Raw genomic sequence first — 27,156 nt, forward strand, 5'->3', positions numbered from 1 at the left:
AATTTCACAGAACCTTAAGAAAATCGGAGAGAAAGCAGGAGTAGACAATGCCTTTTCTGACCCCCTAGCACCTATTGCAGTTGCGGAATCCTAAATAAAAAAAAAAGACGCTGCACCACGTAGCACAGAAAACCCTTAGCGCCATGCGCGGAGGGCATTTAATCAATCCTTTTGTCTTGCGGCAAGGTATACATTGGCATCAATGAAAGGATAAGGGAGCATAAGATTGATTTATCGGGTACATTTCTCGGGAATCTGCCAGTCGGAATGAGCAAAACCACAAAACTATCACACAGAGGCAGGTGACAACACAAGGCCGTACTGACAACTGAAAATTTATTGAACAGCAGTGCTTATATAGACAAGTCACATGTGTAATCTGCAAACAATCGTAAAGAGGCAAAAAAATTCAATGGCAACCATAGAGCTGAGCAAATATGACAATCACCTGCTCAAAAACGAAACAAAAACAACCGGGGAAAACACAGACAGAAACGCTAATTTTCCTGAAAAATGAACACCGTAGGCGTGCTGACACACTTATCTGGCTCTGACATCAAGATGGCAACAGCCTCGACAATTTCTCTTTCCAACTGCTCCTTTCTTCATCCAATAATCTGTGTGCAGTTCAGTTTGGGATAGCAGTCTACAATGAGACAGTGAGTGGGACGGCAAATGCCTTCGGGTCTACTCAAGAAACACGCATACTCTTGCAAACAAATGTGTAAACATCTACCACTTTCGACGATATAAAACTGGGCACAGCTGAGGGGAATCTCGTACAACATGCCCGTTGGCGGTACTTTTTGAATGCCTCATGCCATGTGCAACGGGGGTGGTGTACACGATTCCTCTCAGCGGTGGTCGATTTTATACCGGCCAAATTGGTAGATGGTGAAACACTCCCTTGCAAGAGTATTAGCATTCCTTGGGTAGGCCCGGACAACCTTGCCTGCCTGTCCACTGTCCCAGTTGTAAAGACTGTTAACCTAAACTGAACTGCACATTATTATTGGATGAATAAAGGGCCAGTTGGAAAGAAATTCTCAAGGCTGTTGCCATCCTGAGGTCGAAGCCAGATAGGTGGGATAGCATGCCTTCTGTGTCCATTTTTCAGAAAGTATTAGAATTTGTTTCCCTCCCTAGGTTGTTTTTGCAATGATTGTTTGCAGATTACATGCGCAACTGATCCATATGAGCACTCATTTCTTCAATAAATGTTCAGTTGTCGTACCGCCTTGTGTTTTGCCTGCCTTTGTCCCATCCTGTTTTGCGGTTTTTCTAACGATTTCCAACCAACTGGCCTACAAGCACGTCCTAAATCTGCAAGTCCATTGCCAAAACTGTGACCGAAAAAACCCATGCCACCCATGTTCGAAAAAGTGCCATTGTGTTAAAAAAGCACCAGAATAAGCCGACAAGACGAACTGGTGGGAGCCGCCGGGATTTTGAGGCTCGAGGATTAATGGGCAAGAACACCCTCAGAAAAAAAGATTGCCTTTCTTCAGGATGTTTGACCTAGCCCTGGTTTTAAAAACATCTTGCATGCCTTGACTTTTCTGCCAACTCCTCTATTTTCGAATTTTTGTTTGCTTTTATCTTTAATCCTAATTGAATTTCATATTGATATTTTATCTCTCTCGTTTTTTCAGTAGCTCATCTTCCTCCTGTAGCCATGTTAATTGTTGGCTTCACCTTTGTTGCTAATGTGCATTTATTCCCCTTTTATTCGTTCAGTTTTTTAGCTCACTTCACCTTTGTAGACCAATTCTTGTTTGCTTGCCCAATCACCATTTTCTTTTCACCGCATGTTTTTTCTTGCCATTTTACTTTTATTTCACTGCCCTTGATCTGTGTTTGCGTGTAGTGTCTTAGTTCCATGTTATCAGACCAGTACTTGAAAATTTTGGTCAAACCGTTCCACTGTTTCACGTGCTGGTGGTCTTAAAAATGACTTGCTTAAAACTATTCCTTTAACCTTATTATGGTTTCATCCTTCCCTGCTCTAAGTCTTGGTTTCTGTTTCTAGTTTGTGTTGTTTTCCCACTATTGGCCATATCACTTATTGTTGCCACGAGTGCATAAAATTGCCACCTGTTGGCGCCTGTGTTTTGGTTATATATGCAGTGTTTCGGTGATTCTGGAATAAATCTGTAGTCAGCACCTGTGCCCTCATATTTTTTCTTTCTGACCCCAGTCTGTGTTTCTAAGCTCTGTCAACCACAAAGGATCAGACCAACTAGACCGACAGCTTGTCCTATTCAAGCTCAATGCGTACTTTTCAAAGAAATGCTATGGCGAAAACACTGTACTTACAGTAAAGCCTGCTTGACTGAACGAATACCACTGGCAATTCGCAAATTCCCAGCCTGCTCCTGGTTGCTGGCTCAAGCCGCACACAACTTTGTGGCTTGCACGACTTCCACGCAAATCTTGGTCCCTTGAAACTGAAACATAGAGGGATGAGTGAGAGATATCAGATTTGATATGCTTGTATTGCTGCAATGACTAAGAAAAAACGATATTTTCCATAAGAACAATTATTATTTCACACTAGCTTCGCAGAGTAAACCTCGTTTATCACGACCTCATTAACACTGACATACTGCACAGTCCCAGCCTGACTGCATCTAGTTTTATGGTGTCATATGCTTGTTAGCTATGAGCCCTTGGCCTTGCACCGCTTAATACAGACAACCACGGAACGGGCAATCAGCTCCGAGCTTTTGAGTCATAGATACTCACAAGCTCAGTGGTCCCAGGGGTTCTAGAAATATTGGCAGGGCGACACAGTAACAAGCATTCCGCACCACTTGCTCTCGCTTCATTGCAAAAAACCTCTCACAGCAGACCTGTCCTCCATTTTGCAGTGTGAAAATAATCAAATTCAAAGCATGCACACAAAATGTGGACCTCTCTTCGAAGAGAGCTTCAGAAATACGGGTATAATTATTGTAATTAAACCTACCTGCAGTTTTCAATTTATCCTAAAATTTTATGCAACTCGACGAGCAATAAGCATTAAAAAGGAATTAAAATAGCCAGCACTGTTTAAACAATATAGCTACGAAGAAATACGAGACGTATCCACTACTCTCCAGTGGTTCTTTAGCTTCATGCATTATCAATCTTCTACACTTTCTTACAGGCACATTTGCACGCGAAACTTGGGTTTAACCCAATCTTGATGAATCTTTCTGGAATGCAACAATCAGGAGAAACCAGTTTTACTCAAAAACAAAGGGCCCTATACAATGCATCACAAGGCCAGCTAGGCACACTCAAGACTACAGCCCCTTCCACAAGTCTCCAATTTGCCTGTCCTCTACAAGTTGCAGGATCCCTGTCCACTGCTTGTCGAATTTAGCTATCCCGCCTTGCTAGTTCTCCCACTGCCCTTCTCAAACTCTTGGAATTCTGTTGCTCTAGCAGATCATCAGCTATTGTATTATTTTTTGTTTTAGCACTACACACTCCATGCCAACAATGCTGGATAATGTACTTTAAATAGGTTTGTAGAGCGTGCAAGTGGCTTGCAGCTTGACGAATAGGTGAGAAAAAAACGCGGAGCCTGACAAATAGGTTTGAAAAAAACGTGGGTTATTTGGAAGAAATGGGCTTGGGCAGGAGATGTAATGCAAAGGCAAGATAACCAGTGGTCCTTAAGAGTGATAGAGTGGATTCCAAGAGAAGGCAAACGTAGCAGGGGGCAGCAGAAAGTTAGGCGGGCGGATGAGATTAAGAAGTTTGTGGGGACACGGTGGCCACAACTGGCGAAGGACAGGGTTAATTGGAGAGACATGGGAGAGGCCTCTGCCCTGCATTGGGTGTTAGACTGATGATGATGACAACCTGGTGAATTTGCCTCGCAACAACCGCTGCAGCCTGATATTTTGTAGAGCAGCACAATGGCCTTCATTTTTTGAGTGGCGAAGTATTCAGCATTTTGTTTCAACCATGAGTGTAAAGGGAAGACATTTTATGTTGCACAAAATGAAGGAATTACATGCATACTGGGCTTTGGAAGAATGCCCTGTGGACATTACAAAACACTGCTATCCTTGCTTTATCTCTGCCAGGTAACAAAATTCATTATTCTCCAAATACTTTGGACAAAGACAAGCTGCCGTGCACTCATTCGAGCACAGAGGACTTTCCCTCAAACCAATCTTCAGTAAATAATATCGGGATTAGGCAAAAGTAACTGTAGTGTATTTCAGTGAGTCAGTGCCTTTTACAGAAAGTTTTGGAAACAGAAAAGTTTATGAGCTTTGTGAGCACATGATTGCCCAATCTATTTACATAGTCAAATGGGAAATTTGCCTTCCTATTCAATTTATGCACATTCAAACGATATTTACCGCTGTAGGCCACATCAGTTCTGTACCAGGTAGCACATGCCAAAAAAAAAGCCTTGATAGCGTAATAAGTAATGTGTGGTTGACTATAGAACTTAAAATCTAGGCCATATCTCTTGGATCTAATCTTGACATATTTCTGCATAATACTATACTGCAGATACAAAAAGCAAAGCAATAGAGAGAGACAGAGAAACTTTGCTAATGAAATGAACAAAATATTTACTTAAAATCACTGACCTGTTACTCAGCATGAGGGAGGAAATAAGAGGGAAAGACGAAGGAAAACAGGTGCAGAAAATTGTTAACGTTTAGAAAATAATAAATTTAAACAATTTTTGGAAATGATGTATCCATTACTTTACTTGGTCTTAAAGGGTTTAATGCCACAAAGCGGCGCAGGCTATACAGGGCGCTATTGTAGAGGACTGGAAAATTCTTTAGGTGTGCTGACATCACACGGTACCTGGGCCTCTAGCATTTCGTCTCCATTGAAATGAGACTAGTACAGCTGGAATCAAAACTGGCTGGAATCGAACCTGCCTCTTCCGGGTCAGCAGCCAAGCACAATAACCACTCAGCCACCATGACGGCTCCCATTTGGGGTGACATGCATCAATGTGGTGACTGACGGGGCTGACAAAGTTCACTTCAGAGAGGGTGTGCATTGATGAGGTTATGTAGTTCAATTCTCCCTATGCCACATAATTAGACAGGTAAAAATTTATTATGAGCATATGCTGCCTATGGCAGGCCAAGAGATGTAAGACACAAAGCATATGTCCATAAAATGAAAGCAAGAAGAGCACAATTTCCTGCTGTGAGTAACCGCTCCACTATCCAAAAGGATAGCCAGCTTCTTTAAAAAATGTATGTCCTGCCTATGTCCATTTATGATTCCCGCTCAGATTTTAATTCGCATTTATTTCCAACCAACTCAGTTCTCTCCCAATCTCTTATCATTAACCCTATGATTTTCCTGAGTGGTTCACCGCACTGTTCTCAATTTTAAGCCCTTTATAAAGTACCCCACTTTTCCCGACAGCTTAGCAAAGGCAAAGCAGTTTAAAATTTCTTTTTGAGCATACTACTAGGTGCTGCTCGTAACTTCTGAGTGCATGCCTAAGGCAATAAACCCCTTTCTTATTCTCCCAACCATTTCTTTCAAATGCTCTATACCTGCGCATGACCTGGCCGAGGTGTATTCTGTTTCGACTTCCAGTACCTTACTGCATTTCATAAAAAGGCCTCTTTCCTGATTATTAAGTATTGATTTAGCTCTCATTTTCACACTGAGTATTGGTGTCCTCAATCATTTGCAAGAATTCATCACTTATACTACAACTCACCATTAATACTATAATAACATGAAATCAAATATAACTGAGCGGTTCTCCATGAGTCTTCGCATTTCCTGAACCAACCTGCTGCTATGCAGAGAGGGTCACCTCGTCTAGCATCATCACATCTTGTTCAGGGTATGTGGGCTGTGCAAAGAAAACAACCGTTGATTTCAGGTCACTGCAGTAAAAACTACAAAGTAGCTGGTGCAATGAAATGTTAGTTCTATGAAGGTCTGCTCGTTTTTTTTTTATGCGGGCCCAAGTGAACACAGGCTAAACTGCGTGCTGTTTGATGTCAGTGCAGGACAAAGATCCCCAGGTGGCCAAAATTATTCTGCAGCCCTCTGCTACGGCGCCTCTTTTCTTCTTTAACTCCCTCCTTTATCCCTTCCCTTGCATCATGGTTCAGGTGCCTATCAAGATGCGAGACAGTTACTCTGTCACCTCCTTTCCTCAAAAACCAATTTAAAATTTTTCAAGGATACTTTCAAGAACGTAGAGGTACAAACTGTACAGTATAACCACATGCCACAGCAATAAACCAGCAATACATCTGCGCTGACAGGAGCTTGCCAAGTACGCTGCAAGGATGCTATGCCACGCAAGATTTGGTGTCATCATACAATGTTACTTTACTGACTGACATTTCAGTGTACAAGCAAGAAATACCATTAAAGTATTATTGTACAGCACAACGTTTTTAAAAGATAAACGAACATTTTGGCCCTTTTAGAGGACACACATGCATAAAAGGCAACAGGTGTGGAATAGTCACTGCACCTGAAGCAGGCTCAACTTTATAATAACAGCGCAGTGTCAAGAGCTACATGAGCGGCTATATTTCGTACAAATTTGATGTTCATGTAATAAGCTGAGGTACTGCTGTAAAGTGCATGTAGAGTTCTGCATGCATTTTTAAACACAGCAGTGAGCCTATGTTGAAAATATTTTTCAAAACAGGCAGGTAAGTTATGCGTAACTGAAAAATATAATTACCATGAATGGCTTGGAGGGATGGCACAGCTGAAGGCAGGAAGCACGCATGGCCCAGCAGATGCTGGCAGCTGGCAACTGCAGATAAATACGTCCCGACCAACAGCTGTCAGTGCCAGTGACAATGTCATGAATGACAACAAAACAAACTGTCGACTGCTTCAGAAACTAAAATGAGGTATTAATATAGGAACACAAAAAGCAATGAGGTGGCCCATGACAAAATAAATAAGGAGATTGTACGTGAAACACCCATACACATTCTTTGAGTACATTTACATGACTGTCATAACCACATTGAAAGATGAGCTGGCTGGAATACCGCTTTATTTTTATGCATGATGAAAAGAGCCCAACTATTCGAATATAGCATGCGCAGGCTTTAGTTAATTACTATTAGGGTTCCTTGCACCAGCGTCTAATGTATTCTTAAATTGAACATAGCACCCAGTCGACCAGTTTACCTTGCATAAATGAGAAGAGAGAATGCAAAAGACATGCATTCAATACCAAGGAGCCCGATATCTCACGTCACAACTGAGCATGATACGAAAATTAATAGTGCATTTAACAAATTGCACACAAATAAAAACAGCAAAACATTTGTCGAGTGGTAATGCAAGTAGGGGCAAGAGCAAAAAAAAAATATCGAAGAACACTGGTGAGTGAGGTGCAGGGAGGTCTGTGGGTAGGGTTCCGTGCCTGGGAACAGTTCCGAGAGCGGAGAACTGCTGCCGGCAGTCAACCAAGAATAAATAAGAGAAAGTGAAAATGAATAACAAACCATCACCAATTGCGAACGACCTGAGAGCGGGCCGCATAAGCGAGGCATACAGCAAAAAGCTTGAAATCCCAAATAAGTGTGCAGTTGCATCCCCAACAGTTCAGTGCCCTGAAGGAGAGGAAGCATGGACGCCTACAGTTCAGGGAAGACACAAGAACGACCTAACTGACATAATATTGCCAAATTCTGTTCCAATGGGGAAGCACAGATAAAAAGTTTAAAAATGACTAGTACATATCCGCCAGCCTTCCACATGCGATCACTGTCTTCAAAAAAATTTGCATGACGAATATTAAGAAGTAAGCACTGATCCGATGAGCACAAACACCGAGCAAAACCATCCGTCGTCTGTTCGCAGTTCGCCTAGCGCGAGTGCTTCATCGCGCAGCACTGCCGCTCATAATAATCTTCTAAATAGCACAAATCCATCCGATGGGTACCAGCCGCGAGCAAAATCGCCCGTTGTCAGTTCCCTTGCCTGTTCTCAGCTGTCCACGCAAAAGCGCTGTCACCCGCGGCACTGATCGTCGTCTTCTACGCAGTACAAATCCATGCCAGTTGAATGTAGTAAACGTTGTCTGTAGTTTTTCGCAGCGCTAGCAAGCGACCGCATAACTCTGTTGTGATCTCTGGTGGCATTTTTATTTACCACGGCACCTGAGTACTAAACGCAGACATAGACTATGAAGCAAGACTTGTCACGCAGGCTATACGTCCGTTCTTTTCTGGCAACGCATTATAGCTGAGGCAACCGCACGCAGACTGCCTCCACTGCCATCCCTCCGCACACTAATATAGCCGCACACTAATAACGCGTGTGAATACAGATCAGTAATAGAGAAGCGGTGACGGTACTCACCAATCATGCAGCTCATCCAGGCTTAGTAAAACCGCGCCGTCGTCTTCATTGCCTTTCCAGATGATAAGACGTCGTAGCGCTGCCTTTCTTCATGGCTTTGCCCGTCCAAACTCACCGATGTTGACTGGGCGTAATACTCGTCGTTGGCTTCCAAAACACACTTCTGTTCTTCACACATGTCCGCCGCACAAGCACTCAAACAATGCCATGAAAAGCCAAATAACACAAAACGTGAGGCAACGCACGCACTGACATGGCGCCGGCGCCAGCGGCTTTGCCCTTGTTTTTGCGTCGTTCAAAAACTGCAACTCAAATGCGCTTTTTTACTACTAATATTTAAATTATGTTCAGAAGAAAAATATAAAAATTTTTGTAAATTTATTTTTTTATTAAGTTCGAACACTAAAGCGCTTTTAAATACTTTTGTAGAAGCTGCGATCCTGTGATCCCATCACCCAGGGTGCCCCGGATGTTCTAGCAGACGACGGAGCAGACGACGGCGCAGACGACGCTGTTGACGGAATGAAATTTCGTTTGCTGCCAGCTAAAATCTCTTAATTGCGACAAAACGGGCAAAGAAATGCACCGTACCTCAAGCTGGTGCATATCAAGGATATGTTGGACGTGAGCGGTAGGATTGAGAGCAGCTGCGATGCATTACTTTGACTGACGCGGGCATGCTCGACGAAGATTTACACGAAACTGAGAGCTTAACTGTGACCCGTACAAGCGGATAACTTTGATATCAACTGCTTTGCGAATCTACGCCGATAGTTGCGTCACACTTTAGCTGATATGCAACAGCGGCTCGCACTCGCCGCATCTTGTTCGCGTGTACTTTCACAATTGAGCAAGAGCCCACATGGAAGCCGATAGAAGCAACTGTGTTTTCGAGTTCAGATTGTTCCGCGAAATACGAGCAGCTTGTTTTAGCACGCACTCGAATTGTAGTTCTCAGCCAGTGCGTCACGAGCGGTGACGATGGCCTCGATGACGAGCGTAAGAATCACCTTAAGGTGGCCGCAACGAAGCCGGTATCCCAAGCGTATATGTGCGCTAAAAGTTGTTTACCTGTGCTGCAAACGTGGGCTCAGTCGCAGTCCAGCCGCTAGCTGCTCAGTTTTCCAGCCTTGCGAGCCCAAGTCGCTAGCTGCTGAGCATTGAGGGAGCCGAGCTTCCAGAAATGACACTGCCCGCGAGCGCGCCGGGCGACAAGTTTGCACTGCTCCCTGGATGTCGTATTCGTCGATAAGCCTGGCAGGTTTCATATCGATGCCAGAGCTGAGAGTGCTTTCGAACTGGCTAGCGCTGAGGTGCTACTCTCTTCACTGTACGTTGTACTGTGAACCATGTCTCGTAGTGAAATAAAGATATGCGCGGTTTCCGCGCTAACGGTGACGTCGAGGACGAGCTTAATAAACGCTGTAAGGCAGCAGATATTCGATGCATATATGTGTGCTAAATTTGTTCACCTATGCTGCATGCAAACGTGAGAATAAAGTCTCGCTCAGTCGCAGGAGAGACGCTCGCTGCTCGATTTTCCAGCCTTGCCTGCTCAGTTCGCGAGCTACTGAGCCAATCATTGAGCGAGCCGAGCTTTCGGCAACGACGCCGCCCGCGGGCGCGCCGGCCGACGAACTGCGCGCTGCTCTCTAGCTACCCTTGTCGTCGCTAAGCTTAGCCGATTGCACATCGACGCCTAAGCTGAGTGCGATTCGGAACTGGCTAGCACTGAGGTGCTACCCTCGCCACCGTTTTACTGTCAGCCCCGCGTCATAGTGAAATAAGCTCGGTTTCCGCGACCCCTTCAGGAGCAGAGCTAGCAGAAGCCAGGCGAGCTGCAATGGGCAGCAGAAGCGGCTGTGGGAGAAAATTTGTTTTGCTGTTATCGCTTCTACCAACAACTCGATATTGGCTAACGATACTCTATCCCAGAGCTTAGTAAATGGACGTGAACAAACAATACCAGTGAATTTTTCTGACGCCGGCTTCCAGGCTGGCAGGCCGGTCCCGAGAAGAGCGCCCTTACGCTTGCATGGCAGTGGCGCACGTCAAAACCGCCCCGACATTCTACTCTTCGCTCAGGTTGTCGTAGCACACTGTTAATAGCGAGGGACCAGAACACTTTAGTGGACCGAGTGTGAGGGACCCGAACACTCTAGAGGACGAGGCGCGAGGGCTCAGGAGACTGAACCAAAGCGCGCGATCGACTGACGTCAGTCCCAAGACTTCTCATTTCACGTGAGAATCAAACCAGCAGGCGAGCTGCAGGTCACTCTTGTAGGTGTGAGGAAGTGTCGTGGAGCTGCTGCCCGATCGCAAGCGACTGCTGGCCGCATGGCCTTTGCTATTGCGAGTGTGAATGGACATTAAACACACGTTTACAGTAGGGAGTCACAGAGTTCGCGCGAGTTAATTAAGCCCCTTGGTCACGGAGGGGGAGCCCCGAACTAATACATCCTCATGGGGAAGTCACTCACTGACCGAATTCTTGCGGCGCGACTTCATGTCGCAGATCTCGCCACCCAATCCTTGGCGTCGCGGGGTAACGCCACGTCGACTGACAAATATTCGGGTTCTTGCTCCTCCGGGAAATTACAGCGAAGGCGCGACGCAACGGTCCACGCGCGCGCCCTTTCTAGGCGTCCGTGTTCAAACACGCTCAAGGCTGTACTGGGCCTTAGGATTCGTACGCTGTTTTCTACATTTAGCGAGATGGTTGTGTCACTGTCATGAAATTTTCAATGGAAGCAATGAACGAAGTCGTAAGAATATATATATATATTTTTCATATTTTATGATGATCTTGCAGCATGCGCGGCTAAAAACTGAAACGTGGAAACTTGATATGGGAGTCGCCTTGATCATTTATACAGGCAACAGGTCATGCGTGCGTAACATACATGCTGCCTTTGTGATAGCAGGACGATTACTGCGAGTAATATCTTCCAGCTTTTTCGCCATCAGGTTACTCCCATTACGTGACGTTAAGCGACGCGTATATGTGACCTTAGCCTTTTCTCCGCATGTGGTAGTGGGTACAGTATGTTGCGAGACGCACAGGTCACAGCAGCCACGAGTACACTGACCTTCAGTAGCGCTATTCGTCATGCTCGCGCCGGATGGAATGAAGACGCTCCCGTGGCTCGCAGCATGCCACTACCGCAAGCACTGCCTCATTCACAGGCACCGCTAGCATTCTCGCTGGTGCATATGCTTTCTCTTGAGCATGGTCTTCTTTCGCTCACACTGTCATGTGCGAACTGAAGGGAAGATTGATTGCGAGCGGCGCCTCTCATCCCCGCCAATTTTCGTGCGGCCGGTACCTAGGTAGGGAAGCGAGTTGCAAACTCGAGTCGCGTTTGTGAATTAACACTTCATTTAATTCCCTCGATGATCGTCGCCAATCGATCAAAGCAAGTCGCATCGTCTTCGTGGCATCGCCAAAGTGCAAGCGATTTAACACGAAATTGGTGAATGTCCGCCTATCACTATCCCATGATGGCGCTACAGAAATTCGAGATTTCTGTAGAAAACCACAATTACCATCGACTGCAACCTCTAACACGACACTTGCCTCGACAGATATTTGTCCCAAGACAGAACCCACGACAGATATTTGTCCCAAGACAGAACCCACGACAGGTATCTGTCGCAAGACAGACCCACGACAGGTATCTGTCGCAAGACAGATACCTCGACAGGCTGTAGTGTCGCGCGACTGAACCCGCGACAGGCAACTCTGTCGAGGCACGCAGGCCCTGTCGCGCGGCACGACTCTCCCTGTCGCACGACAGCACCTACGACAAAAACCTGTCGCGCGACAAATCCTGCGACAGGTACCTTCTGCACACTACAAAATACAGGAATGATGACTGTCGTGCGACAGAACCCACTACAAACACTTTTGTCGCGAGAAAGAACCCACGACACGAGCCCCTGTCGCACGACACAATGCACTACAAGACAGCTTGTCGCGCGACACAAAATTTTGTCGCGCGACAGATACGCGACAAAAAATTCTGTCGTGCGTTTTGATCGGGTCATGCCCTGGGGATAATGTGATGTGGTGGTGCTTGGTGAGGGCTTTAGTGGGCATGAGGCGGCTGACGTGCTTGCAAATTCGGCCTCTCAGGAAGTTTCGACACGCATGTTATGTCTGTTATTACATGAGCGCTTTGGCTTTGGGACTCGTAATGCCTAATGGCGGTGTTCTTCGCGGCGGCTGGTGTTTCGGCTCTTACTAAAGCAGTGAACAGTGTATAGAAGTGGTGGTCCACTGCCGCCACTGCGTACTTGTCGCGGTGCAGGTATGCTGCGGCGTCCAAATATTCCACGTTCGGCGAATTGGCTCTGCGAAGCCGTAGGTAGAACACTGGCGCTCGTCGTGTGCCTGTGTGAACGTCTTTAAGCATAGGCTTTAAGAGTAGGCTTCTTTAAGCATGTTTAGATATCGGGGTAATAGCGATATATTTCCTGTGTTGTTTTACTGAGGTTTGAGCATCCAGTGCACGAGTGTCTGCAACTGTGCCTGCTGGGAGTATGATAGCTCGTCTAGCTTCGGTGGTCTGATGTCTTAGTATTTGAGATGCATGGAAGGCTTCTGTTCCGTAAAGATTCCCAGGGAGGTCGGACGCTCCGTCGAGGCGTTTTTTGAAAGGATAAAAGCCGTCTTCTATATCGCCCTTTTGATTGAGTCAAGTTGCTCTTCCTGACCCTTTGGTAGCATGTGAAACTGGAGCCTGTATGTGACACGGCTGAGTACCAGTGCTTGCACCAGCCGCAGGGTGTCTTCTCCTCGGATTGTTTGGCGATGTTTGGTATCGCGGCTGATCATGTGAGCTGTTTGGTTTGATGCGCTTTTGCGAGTCTGGTGGTGTGGATGTCACGAACGTGGTGTGGATGTCACGAATGACCAAGAATGCGGATTAGGTTAACTTCCCTGATGGCTTGAACCTCGATCGTGAGGCTGATGGAACCTGGAGAGACGTATCTCGGGCCATGTACTCTTATGGCCTCTGGTTTCTCCGGGGCGCCGAGTAGGCTTCTTTGAGAGGAGAAGTCCTCGACGATCCAGGCTGCTGATGGTAAGGTGGCTTCTTTTTAACCCAGGAAGCCTTTATGGCCCATAGAGTTATATCATTCGGGTACATGGTAAAGACAAAATTTATAAGTGCTTGTAGTGCACGCAATAGCCTGAGGTGTTGCTATGTGTGGCACATCTTTGACATCGAAACGGGTTTGACCGATGCCCACTGTGGCCGTGAGGAACGCACGCATATATATTAACTATTCGTCGCAGTTGAGGTCATTTATGGCTTGGAAGGGTCGCCTTGCGGGATGTATTGTCGAAGGCGCCCTTTAAGTATAAGGCCAAGGCGAGATGTTCTTCAACTCTGGCGATGTTGGTAAGCATTTCGCGCAGGAGCTGGAAGGAGTGTTTGGCCTACAGCCATGGCCGTAACCCGACCATAGTAGGCGGGAAGAGATAATGTCCTGAATATAATTTTGGAGGGGGGTGTGAATGACCTGTTCATAGGATGTTACGAGAGACTGGCCAGAGGGAGTCAAGAGACAGTCGCTTGCCGGGCTTGGCAATGGTGATAACTTCATCTGGTCACTTCTTTTCCCAGAGGTCATCACTGAATAGACAGTGATGGCTTTGGTATGCGGATGACAATGATTACGAATAATAGCGTTTGTGATTTTATCCGCTCCAGTAGCGGTGTTTGGCTGCGAAGCACGGGCTGCGGCTTGCACCCCAGATGTTTTTATTGGGGCATCAAGTATGGGTTTGTAAGACCGTTGTAAGTGGTAGAAGAAGTTGGTATTGGAGTGTCGCCAATATAACACGTCTACAGGGCTTCCGTGAGCTCCTTGTCGGACCCATAGAATTGTTGAGCTATTGTTTACAGGGAACGACTAGCGGCCGATCTTGCTGTGTAGGGTTGAGTCTGCAGAGGATGGGCCAGATTTGAGCAGTACTGAGGGCTGCTTTTAAAGCGCCTTCCACTTCTTTTCCTTTCCTTTCACTGAACTGTACCCAGTTCTGTTGGGCCAGTTGGCTGGAATACTGGCGAGCTTCCTCTCTGATGAAGCCAATGCGCAGACGCAGTTGTTTATTGAATCTCAGCTGTTTCCAACATCTTTAGAGATTTTTTTCTTCTCCCACAACAGTATAAGAGATGTCGATCGACTTCCGTAGTGGCGGCTGTGCGGAAGCGTTATTATATCGTTTGTTTTGTGTCCACTCTCCTATGTTCTTGATCCTTCTTTCGGGTGTGTGTGTGTGTGGGGGAAGCATTTACGAAACGCTTCCCAATTAGTGATCTTCTTATCCCCTATGCTAAGTTTGAGCTTGGGAGAAGTCGAGATTGCTGCACTCAGAATGCAATGATCACTCCCAAGGGTCTCCCCGAGGTTAATTCATGTGGCTTTGGCAGCGTTCTTCGTAAAACATACATCAGGGGTGGTGTCTGTGCGTATGCTGCTACCGATTCTGGTAGGTGTTGTGAAGTCCCTAGCTAGCCTGAGGTCATCCCTGTCCGATGCTTCAAACAAGAAGGTGCCTTTTCTGGTGTCCTTTTTTCCTATACCCTAAGGCCCTATGGGGGACGTTCAGGTAGCCCAACACTAAAAGCAGGTTTTTTTGCCTGCTATTCGAGCACATTCCTGGAGTACGTTTCCCAACTGTTCTTGTACCGCATGAATTGGGCTATATAGGTTTAATAGAAAAGTACTGCGTTTCCCTCGCTTTTGTGGAAGGACTTCCAGCAATATGTGGTTAATCCCGGTAAGTGAGGTGGCGTGTGGAACTGAGGCTATAGATTTTGATACATACACAATGACGCATGGTGAATCCGGATTTAAAAGCCTGTAGAAGCCTCTGATAAGAGGCTTCTACAGGCTTCTAATCCGGATTCACCACGCGGGCAGGCAGGCAGATTGCGATTCTATTCCTTGAAGACTGATGATCGCGGGTGGAGTTGGGAAGGTCTGAATGAAGAATTGTAGCGAGGTTTCTTATTTATGGAAGGAGCCATTATCCACTGCCATATTTCCAATTGATTTGAGATGTCTGGAAAGGTATCAGTAGTTGCTGCCGTCGAGGCTCCATTCTGCATCACTGCCGTCATTTGTGTTGATGCGCGTGTATACCTTCGCTCTTGGGTTCATGCGTGGGCTGTGTACCAGGACACGCACGCTGCGTTGGAACTCGGTTACGGCTTGCCCTAGCTCTGCACTGGTCTACGTCTTAGCTTGCATCTGGTTGGCAAACTACTGCTACTGGGTGATGAGAGTTCGAATTGCAGCTTGTAAGCTTAGGAAACTAGGAAGTTCTGTAGAGGATGCCTTTACTTGCGCAGTGGGTCTTCTCTAGTTTGCGCCCCTTTTGACAGTTGTGCTGTGTGAGTTGTGCTTCTACGCGCTGAAGGCGCCGATTTAGCTCACTGACTTGTTCTCTAAAGTGTGTGTTGTCCTTTTGTTGGGAAGATTAGGAGCAGATGTTTGAAGGACGAGAGACGCTCAAAGCTCGCCATACCACCTGGTCGTTGGTGTTGGGTGGTGTCATTTTCGTGGTTATCTTGACGTTCTTCCCAGTAGATGTTGACGGAATGTAGGATCAGTCTTCTGCATGGCGTAGGTCAACCTAGGATCTCGAGTGGGAACGTAATCTCGGCCGCGAGCTCGATGAGGTTTTTGATTAGAGCTGAGCCACCTGAACCTTAGGTTGGATGCATTGTCGGATCTGCAAAGATGTTCTGGTTTTGGCTGGTTCGCAAGTTGCACGTTTTATTGGATAGGACAGGATGCTTTTAGCGGTGTCGTGTGTCGGGCTTAAGGCGTTTTTGGCAATCCCAGCACCCTGTGTTGCGGGCCTCTCCGCAGGCTGCGTAGCGTGATTATCATGTAAGGAGTTCAGCTGCATCCCTCGTACCACAGAGTCGGCAGATCTTGATTTCTGGTGTTCGGCACATATATGACCAGTGTCCGATGCTCTCTGGCATACCTGGAAGAATTTATGGGCAGGTTTATAGGGTTTATCCCTCGTAGTATTAGACCCAACTGGGAGGAGTCGGCGAGCGCTAAGTGATGACCGCTGTCGTTGATCTACCGAGCATGAGGGCTTGCAGGACTTCCACCTCCTAGGCTGCGAACTCTGAGGTGGGACATGAGCTCGTCCGCAGGTGTGTTGGGTCCCACTACGGGTATGACTCCTCTCAATGCTCCGTCTGGTGCCGCCACGTATGTGTTGAGGTATTTCATGCATTCGAGCGTGATCTGGGAGATTTTCTTTGGTAGTACGGCTACCTCCTGGTGAGGGGTGCTAATTATAATGATGTTAAATCCGGGCCGAAGTCGAAGCAGGAATTTAGAAACTTCGTGCGCATGTAGACGTTTAGCGTTCACTTAAAGCTAGGGTCTTCCGGCGGCATCCGCAGCGCTGGTCCCTCCTCCTTCGAGCTTTGATCGTAAAGCTCCGGTGGAATGTCCTCTACTTCACATTCAATTGAGTCTTCAGTTTTTGCGGCAGCAGTAGGCATTGCACAAAATCCGCTGGGGCCTGGCTAGCAAGCAGTGCAGTTTCTATATGGCAAGCAGACGTGACGCGGGGCTTGACGTGCACCGATGGAGTGGCGTTTGACTTGCCGCATTGGCGTCGCCTCTGTCTTCAAGGGCAGCTTTGCAAAAATAAGGAGCACTCACGGCCAACGAAGTTCTCTCAGAGGTCCCGGCCTGAACTGAAGATTTCGGGACCGCATAAGAGGCGATTCGGCAAAAGGGCAAAGGTTGACGGAGCCCATACAGAGCGTGTCTTCTCCGCTAGGCTCCTCAGGGTTCGTCCCCGAGTCATTAAGCACTGATATATTCTGATGCAAAATTAAATGTTTCCATACGAAGCTATATAAGCGGGCTTTCCCAGGGAACGTGTTTTGGGTAGCACTATCACAAAAACGCGGTAGTAGTACAGCATCAGGAGGTGCGAACAAGCGTAAACACAGCATGCCTTCGAACCCCTCTCGGAAGTTGCTAACTACAATTGGCAGCTATGGCGTATGTATGGAGGTCTATTTTTCTTTTATTTTCAATAGGAAAGGCATAGCTACATTACAAACGGAATAACGTACTGTGTTTACATATGTACCCCCCCTCTTCAACTCCCAAGGCGAAAGATTTTCATATATTTTCACGCAGTAGTGGTTTCGAGAGCAACTTAACGACTCCCGGTAAGTCAGCAATGACCGAATATCAAATGCTTTCCCACCAATAATCAATCTTCGCAACTCTTTTGTACTTCAGGGGCATAGCCGCGGTACTCAGCTGATCTCTAAAGCTTAGCTACAGCGCGATGTCCAGGCAAACAAAGCATGAGAGCCAGCACACCTTAGAGCCACCCCTGTGGCTGCACTACCTCCTCTTAAATCGCATTTACACACACCCCTACTGCAGTCAAAATATTCGCAACGAAGAAAATGTGTCATGCAAATGTTCGCAAGCGCTGTAAAAAAAAATGTGCAACAGAAGTCAATGAAGGAAGTAAGTTTAACGTAAGCCTACTAGGATAAATGACTCTGCGGCAATTTATATTTGCAAAACGTCCAAAACAAAGCACATGAGTGTATTTCGCTCTTTCATCCTTCTACCCTTAAACTCTAGTTAAGGAGAAAGAGGAATTGTCTAACCAGAAAAAAAAAGTAATAATCATTTGCTTCGGCCGTCAGGAAAGCGATCACCTTCAAGTGTTTCGCGAGACAACGCAGACATAAAAGAGGGCACCACAGGACTTACGCGTACTTCTATTGATCTCAGGGCATTGTTATCGTGTCCCGCAACGTGGCGAAGCAGATGTGACTTCCCTGCTTTGTTGCGAAGAACAGTTCATTCTACAGACTGCACATAAAGCACATATTCGAACAGCCTCTGCGCTTCACGTGCAGCAGACGGCGCATTGGGCCGGAAAAAGACTCGACTGCAGCGCCGTTATTTGGCGTGGCCGCCAGTGGGGCCACAGTTTTGGTGGAGCTGCGAAACTGGTTGCACTAACGGTGGTCCAGCCAGTCTGTTAAGAGTAGTGGCATGTAGCGCTTCCATGGCAGGCACTCGCTCAATCGCTCGTTTTGTCAATGCGCCGCTTTTTATGTTAAGAGCCATGCACCACGTGGTTGCAGCCAAGGAACTAGAAGCGCTTGTGCTCAGTTCATGCTAATGTTTAGGTCGACACGCTTTATGGCGGCTGGTCTTTGTGGCACTCTCTTGCCTCAGTGCAATCCACTGCACAACCATCATGGCCTACATTTCGCCGAGGGAAGGGGAGGGAATCTCTTCGCAGTGAATCATTGCAGTTTTTGCGAGTCTATCACGCTATAAATCTATGTATACCGAGCGACGTCTGCAGCCGGAGAGTGCTTCTTGCAAACTTGTTTCTTTCTACACCCAGGTCCAATTAATACACGTCAAAAACTACAAGTTGGATATTTTCAGAAACGCTGCACAAGGAGGAGTCTTGGCATATTCCGTGCCATGTACAGTCCGACGGGGCCAACTGGTCAGTGGCACCAGCTGTCCTGGCGAGCGCGTTCTACATAGCGCCGCAAATGCGCTAAGCTCGAAGGAAGACCCTTACAGCTTATTTTCGCTTTTTCTAGAGCGAGTTCTAGAATGAAGACTTTTTCGGTTAGGGGAACGGGGAATATGCCTACTGGCACCCTGTTATTTCCTGTCCCGCCAACCGGTTGTGTCCCCCTATTCTAAAGCTCTTAAAACACGTTTAAGCTGGAGCACATCTGATGGAGTTTGGAGTAGGGCGCATGAGGCCTGCGGAGAGTGGGCAGTGCGACAGGCGGGTCTGCAATAGGTAAATTGGTTCTTTGGGAAAGGAAATGGCGCAGTGTCTGCGTCACATATGTCGGTGGACACCTCAAGCGCGCTGTAAAGAAGCCGTAAAGGAGCGTGTGAGAGAAGAAAGGGAAGAAGTGCCGTTGTGGAGGGCTTTGGAATAATTTAGACCTCCTGGGGATCTCTAACGTGCGCTGGCATCGCACAGCACACGGGCGCCTTTTGCGTTTCGTCTCGATCGAAACGCTGCCTGCGGGCACGGGTTCTCAGACTCGGTAGACGAGCGCCCTAACCACTGAGCCATCGCAGCGGGTCGGGACTGATCTGCTCCTGTCAAATTGGATCTCGTATCTTGTAACGCTGCCTTTGAAATTGCCAACCGGAACGGGACAGCTGAGGGATGCTTACGACTGCTTTTCATACCTGCCTTTTGTTCATCCGTACTGCGTTCATAGAGGTGGAGCAAAACCTGCGTTTAACAGCGTTTTAAAATCAATCAGGACACACTTAAGCACTGTTGACATAAAACACCTTTGGGATAACAGCACTCACTGCTACCTCAGCCAGTGATTGATACCGAATTTCCTAACTGTTATCTGTGCCTCAGCTGGGCAGTGTTTAAAAGCAGCATTTAGTAGCAGTGGGTCACTGCCCGCGGTGTCTTGTAATACTCCACTGGGCAATTCCGGCAGTAAACAAAATTGGGTTTTTATTGCTTGACTAGATCGATCACTGCAGAGATGCCAAAATTATAGCGTTTGAAATTTCATTTTATTATTCTTGTTTAGGTATTATCTAATAATCTGCTGACTAATCACAGCTGAGAGCGAAAGCAGGTTTTTAATGTCTGACTATACAAACAAGGGAGAGATAAGGAAATTCTTTCACTTAAAACTTGCATTATGCGGACCCGACGCATAAAGACAAAAGCATTTTTTAGCCGGAAACACTTTATGGACGCTATATTTGTACGTATATTGTAATATTTTAGTATGACAGTTACTACATCCGCAGACCACGACAATTTTTCATTTTTTCTTCGTATTAACGTTGTTGCTGTTGTCAAAAGCGTGCCCCATTAGTTTCAATGGGAGTTTTAAGAGCTCGATGCGATAGATGGAAACAGTGAAAATAAAGATTTCGGTACACAGCCCAAAGGACCATTACTTTAAAGATTTCCATACCAGTATTGTGCAATTACTCACTATTCAGTATTTTTTTTCAAGAATCTTAGACATATGCCTTCGTGCTTAAGCAGTAACAACGCTCTAATTATGTGGCCAGATGTTCACGGCAGAATTACCTGTGTCCGACTATAATTTGTAATGAAATTAATATTGCAAATTTGGTACCTTCCACAGGATCATGACGATGCAGGTCTTGAAAGTCTTCTTAAAGCCATCCTGGCGAGAATAGGACACGAGGAAGAACCGACCAAGGTAATGACAGCCGTTATTTCCACACGAGTGGTGTCGATATACCTTAAATGCACACATCTGCTCACAGATGTACCGATGCTCTATTCTGCAGAGGGGCAAGCTCACAATCCTCCTCTAACTGCCACTGGTGGTCGATCCACATGGGTGCTTGGTAAAACACCGAACACTCTTGACGCACGAAAGCTGCTCCTACTTCTCGCCTTTCACTTCCCCATATCGCTTCCAATATTTGCTTCACGCCATAACTACTGTGCCCTCTCCCTCCGCACAGCAGCTGCTGCTAGGCTTCTTTTATGCAATAAGTGTAACCGTGCAAGTCACCACTGCCACCGCAATGTTGCCCTTTGCTGACGCCTGCGACACCGCTAGAGAATGGAATATGAGATCGACAACCCTCGCTCTGAAGTCTTATTTTGCTCGTTTGTGTACAAACCGCATAACGAGAATTTTTAGCCTATAGGTTACATAAGCCTCTGTCCCGAATTTACTGCGTTTTCCCTCAATTGCCCTCGGCCCGTCGTCTAAATCTAATTGAAGCAGTAGAGCATAAGAAAAAAATCCAGAGGGGGCCTTTTAATGTGATTATTGTAGAGCAGGCACTAGCCTCTTAAGGGGGGACGCTGCGACTAAAATAATTTTCGATCCTTATACACCGACAGCTCAATCCAGGCCGATCAATAATTTTTATGCAGTTTTCAGAATATCATATTATTTTCAGCCAGCTGGTAAAATTGCTAAGCAATTACAATTAACATTCTTGTAAAGTCAACCCGGTGACGTTGAACAATCAAAACAAACAAAATAGAGGTCATCATTGTATTCCTCAGTGTCAATATTTATGCTTTCATTCTAAAATGCTGTAAGGATGAGTGATCGCAGAAAATTTGAAAGCTGAGAAAATTAAACTTAATATATTTGCATACCACGTTTTACTCGACCAAAAGCAAGATCAAACCCGGCAATAAACGATGCAAGCAGAGATGTCCTTTGTGTTTGCATCGTTTATCGCCTTGTTTGATCTTCCTCTTTCTTCCTCTTGGTCCAAAAAAATTTGGCTGCTGACAAGCGAAGATGGCGGAATGCCCCATTCGCAGGGGCCACCAGTAGCGAGATTCGCTCAATTGTCGACGACCAGACATTTATGAAGTGCATATTTAGTAGTATTTTGCTACGAGTCGGGTGAAGACCCGATTATTGAAAAATTATTTTAAATACAGGACTACCACCTAATGACTTTTAATTATTGAGCCCCTTCTCATTTCCTACCGCGGGGAAAATATATGTCAGTATTTGAGGTTTTTCTTTTAGTTTCCGGCTAGAAAACCACCACTTCAGGCCCCATTGCTGGGCACGCCATTGGTCCAGTAAGTCAGGCGCCCTCCGCCGAGTAAGTAGGAGGTATAAAACCTGTTAAAATGAGCGTACACTGCAAATGGGACATATAAGATCGCGATACAGCATGCCGTTGGGCTATTTGGTGCATCGTAAAACTGTAACAAGAGGGGAGTCATAGCGCATACAAAGACGCGTGGACAGGCGCTGGCCTTCAAACTGCGCTTTTTTGAAACCTACAGGGGCGGTGAAAAGAAATGCGAACACAGCAGCTTTTTAGCAACCAGCTTAAATCACGATAAATAGAAATAAAAGCGCAGCGCGTAGGCACCGCGTTTTTTGCGCTTCTTTCCATCGCGATATAACAATTACCGCGCGTAATATCCAACGTAAATGTATCCTCGACTACTCCCATGCCACGCGCATTGATGACGCCTTTCATCATTATTACCTACCGTCCATGTAAGCACGCTTCAAAGATTTCTTGCTCTTGAACAACTCCCCAGTTTGCCTTTTTTGAAGCTCCGGCAATAGACGAATGTCTTCGTATAAGTCTTTTCATCCTAGGGAGTTATCCTGCAAACGTGTAACGCAAATGGTTTTCTGTCCTATATACTTTCCCAAGTCAACGGACTGCGATAACTACACCAGCCTCGCACTCGACGAAGGCTTTCACATGTCTTATCTTATAGGCCCCTTTTTATGCCATTGTTTATAAAGTTAGACTTGTAATTCACAGTCGCTGTGTTTAAAGAACAAGGAACGTGCATGCCTGGAGGGTAAATGGTGATCAAAGGTGTCATCAACGCCCGTGTCTTGTGAGTAGTTGAGGATGCGCATGCGCCGTATGTTTAGTTCAAACAACAATTGTTCTAATAAATCACACTGGCAAGTAGAGTGCCCACCCGTCTCTTAACGTCTCGTTTTATTGCGTAGGTGTCTTGTACCCGCGGAGACATCCACTGCGTTAATTTAAACCTGTAACGTCAATATTCCATTCAAAACAGCCGCTCGAACCGGGACCGAATATGAACTAGTCGACGCGCTGCCCCAGATGCTTCTCGGAAATTCCATGAACGAGAGTCGGATGAAGCAGCATCCTAGCAAGTCTAGAAACGCAACTGAGGACGCATCTGAATCACCAGGCTTCCCGCGCATCAACGGCGCGCGCCTCCATGCCGCAGGTGGTCACTCTAAACTTTACGTCCCGCTGTGTTGACGAGCTCTTCGAAAACCGCCACCCTGCGGAAAACAAAGTGGCAGATTGCACATTATTAGAGAACGGCGAGGGAACGTCTGAAAGTGGCGTTGGCGGTCAAACGACAGTCAATAAGCGCGGCATGAAGGAGGCAAGAGGGTGGAATCTTTCGTTCAGGAAATCTCGAAAAAAATGACCGTCTCGGGTTGGCGACATTAGTTTTCGACATACAGGCGAAATTTGGTGGTTGAGGAATGAGGAATTTTTGAAAAATTATCGTCGGCAGAAAACATCAGATAACCTCCATTCTATATGCCTTCACATTTCATTACCAGCTGCCATAATGCAGTCTGCTTGGTCTCAGTGAAAGCGCTGTCCTCCGGAGAGAAACCACCCCATAAAAGCTACCTCTCGATTGGCTGGTTTGTGCAACGTGACAAATATGTAAATAAGCAAAATATAAGCAGCATCACCGAAGATTCGACGTCGGCAATTCACAACATCGGACATCATTCACGATAGTTGGGGAAAGCAAAGCTGCCACTTGAAATCGAAAGGGTAGACGCGGGACACAAGGCTCGAGTCGGCATCCGGCGGTGGCTGCTACATAGTTGTTTTGATAGGCCAAACTTTGAGCGCAGCCGGCTCTGGTGGATTGATGAATATTCCCCAAAGCATCGGACGCTACGGACGCCGTAGGCGCCTTCTCAGCGGCGCCCAACTGCACGGGGAACAGGGAAAGCGATAAACGATGCCCCCTTTTCAGGGATATGGGCCAGTGTGACTCCCGCTAGGACCGTGTACTGTCGGTTTACAGTGCGCCTCTTACTGCGCCCTCCTCAGGACACGTCGGTGATCGGTTTCGACGTTCGCTTTCAGGCTCGCCTACTTACAATCCTAGAACCACTGTGGCGACGAGGTGAATGTTTTCCTGCATCGCGTTACTTTATCTGCAACCATGCCTACCTTCGGATCAATTGAGCAAATCCACTGCGGAGGAGGAGCTTGGACGGAGTACTTGGAGCGTGTAAATCTCTTCTTCGATGCCGACCGCGTTCCAGAGGAGAGGAACAGGTCCGTGTTCTTGACCTGCTGCGGCCCAATACCTACTCCTTAAAATGGAGCCTGCTGACGCCTAAAACACCGCATCAAGTCTCCATCGACGAAATGTTCACCGTGCTCTCGGGCCCCTACACTGCAAAGCCTTCCGTGGGGGCTTGCGGCTTCAAATTCAATAGTCGCTCTCGCCAACCGGGAGATACGTCAGCGACTAATAACATCACTTAAAAAGCTTTCAGCAAACTGAGTGGGTACGGCACCTTCTTTCCTGACATGCTTAGGGACAGACTCCTCTGCGCCTGCAATAACGTGCCAATGCAGCGGCACCGGCCTTAAGAATCAAACCTAACGTTCGAGTCGGAAGTCAAGCTCCTGTTTGCAATGAAGATGGCGAAATAACTTTAGCATACTGATGCAAGCTCGAGTATGGCCGAAGCGCACCCAGTTCACAGTGCCATGCCCAGCGCATATGAAACAGACGATAAGTTGCTATCGCTGTGGAGAGCTGCTCTATGCTGCTCAGGCAGGCCTCTTAGAATGAAGGTGGACACTGGGGCCAGTGTCAGTGCAATTGGGGAGGCCGCATTCCAACAGTGGCTTCCTGAGCTGTCAGTAGACCCTTCAGACGTGATTCTGAAGAGATATTGCGGAAGAATGACACCCGGTAGGGTAAAGGTAACCGTTCCGGTCCAGGTCAAACGAAGAGGGGCAACCCTGCCTTTATTTTTAGCTTCGGACCAGTCTCCAACCTTTCTCGAACGAAAGTGGATCAGTGCGCTGCAGCTCGAACTCAATGACGTCAGATACATTGAATCACGAGCGTTAAGGAGTTGCTGACTTGCTAGAAAGAAGTATTTTCAGAGGGACTATGAACATTCAAAGGTTTGAAAGCCAAAATTGTCGTCAAGGAAGATCCAGTTCCTAATTTCTTCAAACCGCAAACAATTCCTTTCGCACTGCAAGACAAGGTAGCAGACAAGTTGCAAAGAATAGAACGATAAGGGGTACTTACACCAGTAAGAACATCCGACGGGGCAGCCGCAGTTCCTGTGCTGAAGTAAGACGGCCGCGTGCGCACATGTGGCGACTTCAAGGTCACAGTGGTGACGCAGTGCTCGAAAAATATCCCCTTGCCGCGATTTGAGAACCTACGGGAGAAATTTTGAGGTGGCCGAAAATTTGCGAGGCTGAAGACATTACCAGCAGGTAGAAATTAACACCATGCCACGGAGGCTACTGACCATCAACACGCCTCAAGGCCTCCTTCAGTACACCGGGTGGCCTATCGGAGTAGCTTCAGCGCCAGCCATATTCAAGAGAGAACTAAAACATTTGCTACAGGAGATGCGACACATCACCGTGTACTTTGATAACGTCTTGGTAACGGGAATAGACTACGCAGAACACTTGAAGAACGTGGCCAGTGTGCAACAGCGTCTACAGCAAGCAGGCGTCAAGCTCCATTTAGATATACGTTCATTCTAGCAACTGTGGACCATGTCATAAACGAAGATGCCGTGAGGCCAACAGCAAGGAAGATAGAAGCTGTCCTGAATGTCACAAGTCCCAAAGATGTTAGGCATCTTCAACGCGTTTTCCACCTAAGCTTTCGACAGTTGTCCGGCCCTTGAATCTGCTACTTACAAAACTCTGTGGAAGTGGGTAAGTAAGTGTAGAGCACCTAGCTTTCAGAGAAAGTTAAGATGTACTGTCTTCTGCATCGGTACTACATCATTTCGATTCGTAAAAGGAAATATTTCTCAACTGCAACACTTCGTCATCAGGAATAGAAGCTACTCTAGCGCACAGACAAAACACGGGAACATCCTATTGATTTCGCATTGAGGAGCCCAATTAAAGCAGGAAAAAATTAGTCAGCTATAAACAGAAGCCTTGCCTCAATTTTCTGATTCGTCAAAAACACCCAGGTGTGGAAAAAAAGACAGCAGTCGCACGGAGCCAGATCTGGTGTGAAGGGGTCAACATCAACATTGCACACAAAGTGCGATTTTTAAAATCTTTCGACCCCAGGGAATGGGACGGAAATCATGAATCCGTGGCCGTTTCCGAATAAACCATGGTCTAGACTGTTTGTCAACTTTGGTGGTTCATATCAGACTACTTTTTCAGCCTAGTCAATGCCTACTCTAAATGGGTAGAGGTGCTTCCCTTTTATGCACCTTACGCGGACGACATGATTCGATGCCTCCGAAGCATATTTTGCGCACATCGCATACCAGACACCATTGTCTGCGACAACGGCACCGCATTCACCAGCGATAAGTACGCAGACTTCGTCAGCAAAAACGGCATCCGGCGAAACCGGATTCCGCCATTGCACCCAGCATCGAATGGAGCAGCGGAAAGCGTCATGCAGACAATTAAGAAGGCGGCGCCTGGGGATGTCCAAACATCGAGCGGATCCTGCTTTCCTGCAGAACGACGCCACACGCGTTCTCTGGATCCCCTCCCGCTGAGCTCCTCATGGACAGGCAGCTGCAAGCGCCCACTCAAGGATTGCACCTCGGCCTAAGAACGTATGTGGGCTTTAAGGGCACAGGGTAAGCCCTATACTTCCCATGCATTTTAGACCACGTTGAGGTACATCTTTCTCGCCAACTAATAGGTGAACCCTGGTAATATATATATCATTTTGTTCCAAATCTTGCGCTCTGTTTACTGAACTAGAATAATTGAAATGTGTTGAAAATTTTATTTTTATTGAAATTTCTAACTGTAGTACATAAATTTCGGCTTTCTTTTCACATTTGAAAATTCATAACGGAAAAACTACTGAGGGAAATTGCTTAATTCTAGTTCAGGATTTGCCAACGCTTATGTAGATGGTTGCAAAAGAAAATCAGCTGTCTGTCTTGAAATACATTGGAAATAATGGTACCTTTGTAAGAAAAAACACTGTTTCGAGATAATTGAGCCTAAAGTGAAAAAAGA

At 46.6% G+C, this 27,156-nt stretch overlaps 1 protein-coding gene and 1 long non-coding RNA gene across 5 annotated transcripts in view; both read right to left on the minus strand.

Annotated features, from left to right (window-relative positions):
• The window catches only part of LOC149361328 (uncharacterized), a 304,360-nt gene extending 295,683 nt beyond the window's left edge, over positions 1–8,677 (minus strand). Inside the window, exons 1-4 of one of the 4 annotated variants that reach the window (XM_089572663.1) lie at positions 8,338–8,675; positions 7,344–7,425; positions 6,698–6,772; positions 2,317–2,447 (exon numbers count right to left, since the gene is read on the minus strand). In XM_089572663.1, coding sequence (XP_089428789.1) covers positions 2,317–2,447; positions 6,698–6,772; positions 7,344–7,425; positions 8,338–8,353 — 304 coding nt within the window. In that variant the 5' untranslated portion in view covers positions 8,354–8,675. Of the gene's footprint in view, positions 1–2,316; positions 2,448–6,697; positions 6,773–7,343; positions 7,426–8,337 lie in introns of all 4 variants that reach the window. The other 3 variants (XM_089572661.1, XM_089572662.1, XM_089572664.1) reach the window with 3 other exon arrangements.
• Positions 8,678–22,840: 14,163 nt separating this feature from the next.
• Positions 22,841–25,589, minus strand: LOC149361333 (uncharacterized). The gene is made up of 2 exons (XR_016288949.1): positions 25,217–25,589; positions 22,841–23,189 (listed from the first exon to the last, which is right to left on the minus strand). It is a non-coding gene; the product is annotated as an uncharacterized LOC149361333 (long non-coding RNA).
• Between the last annotated feature and the right edge of the window lie 1,567 nt (positions 25,590–27,156).

This window comes from Amblyomma mixtum, chromosome 2 (assembly GCF_055824585.1).
Source record: "Amblyomma mixtum isolate Tamu chromosome 2, ASM5582458v1, whole genome shotgun sequence".
NCBI lineage: Eukaryota > Metazoa > Arthropoda > Arachnida > Ixodida > Ixodidae > Amblyomma > Amblyomma mixtum.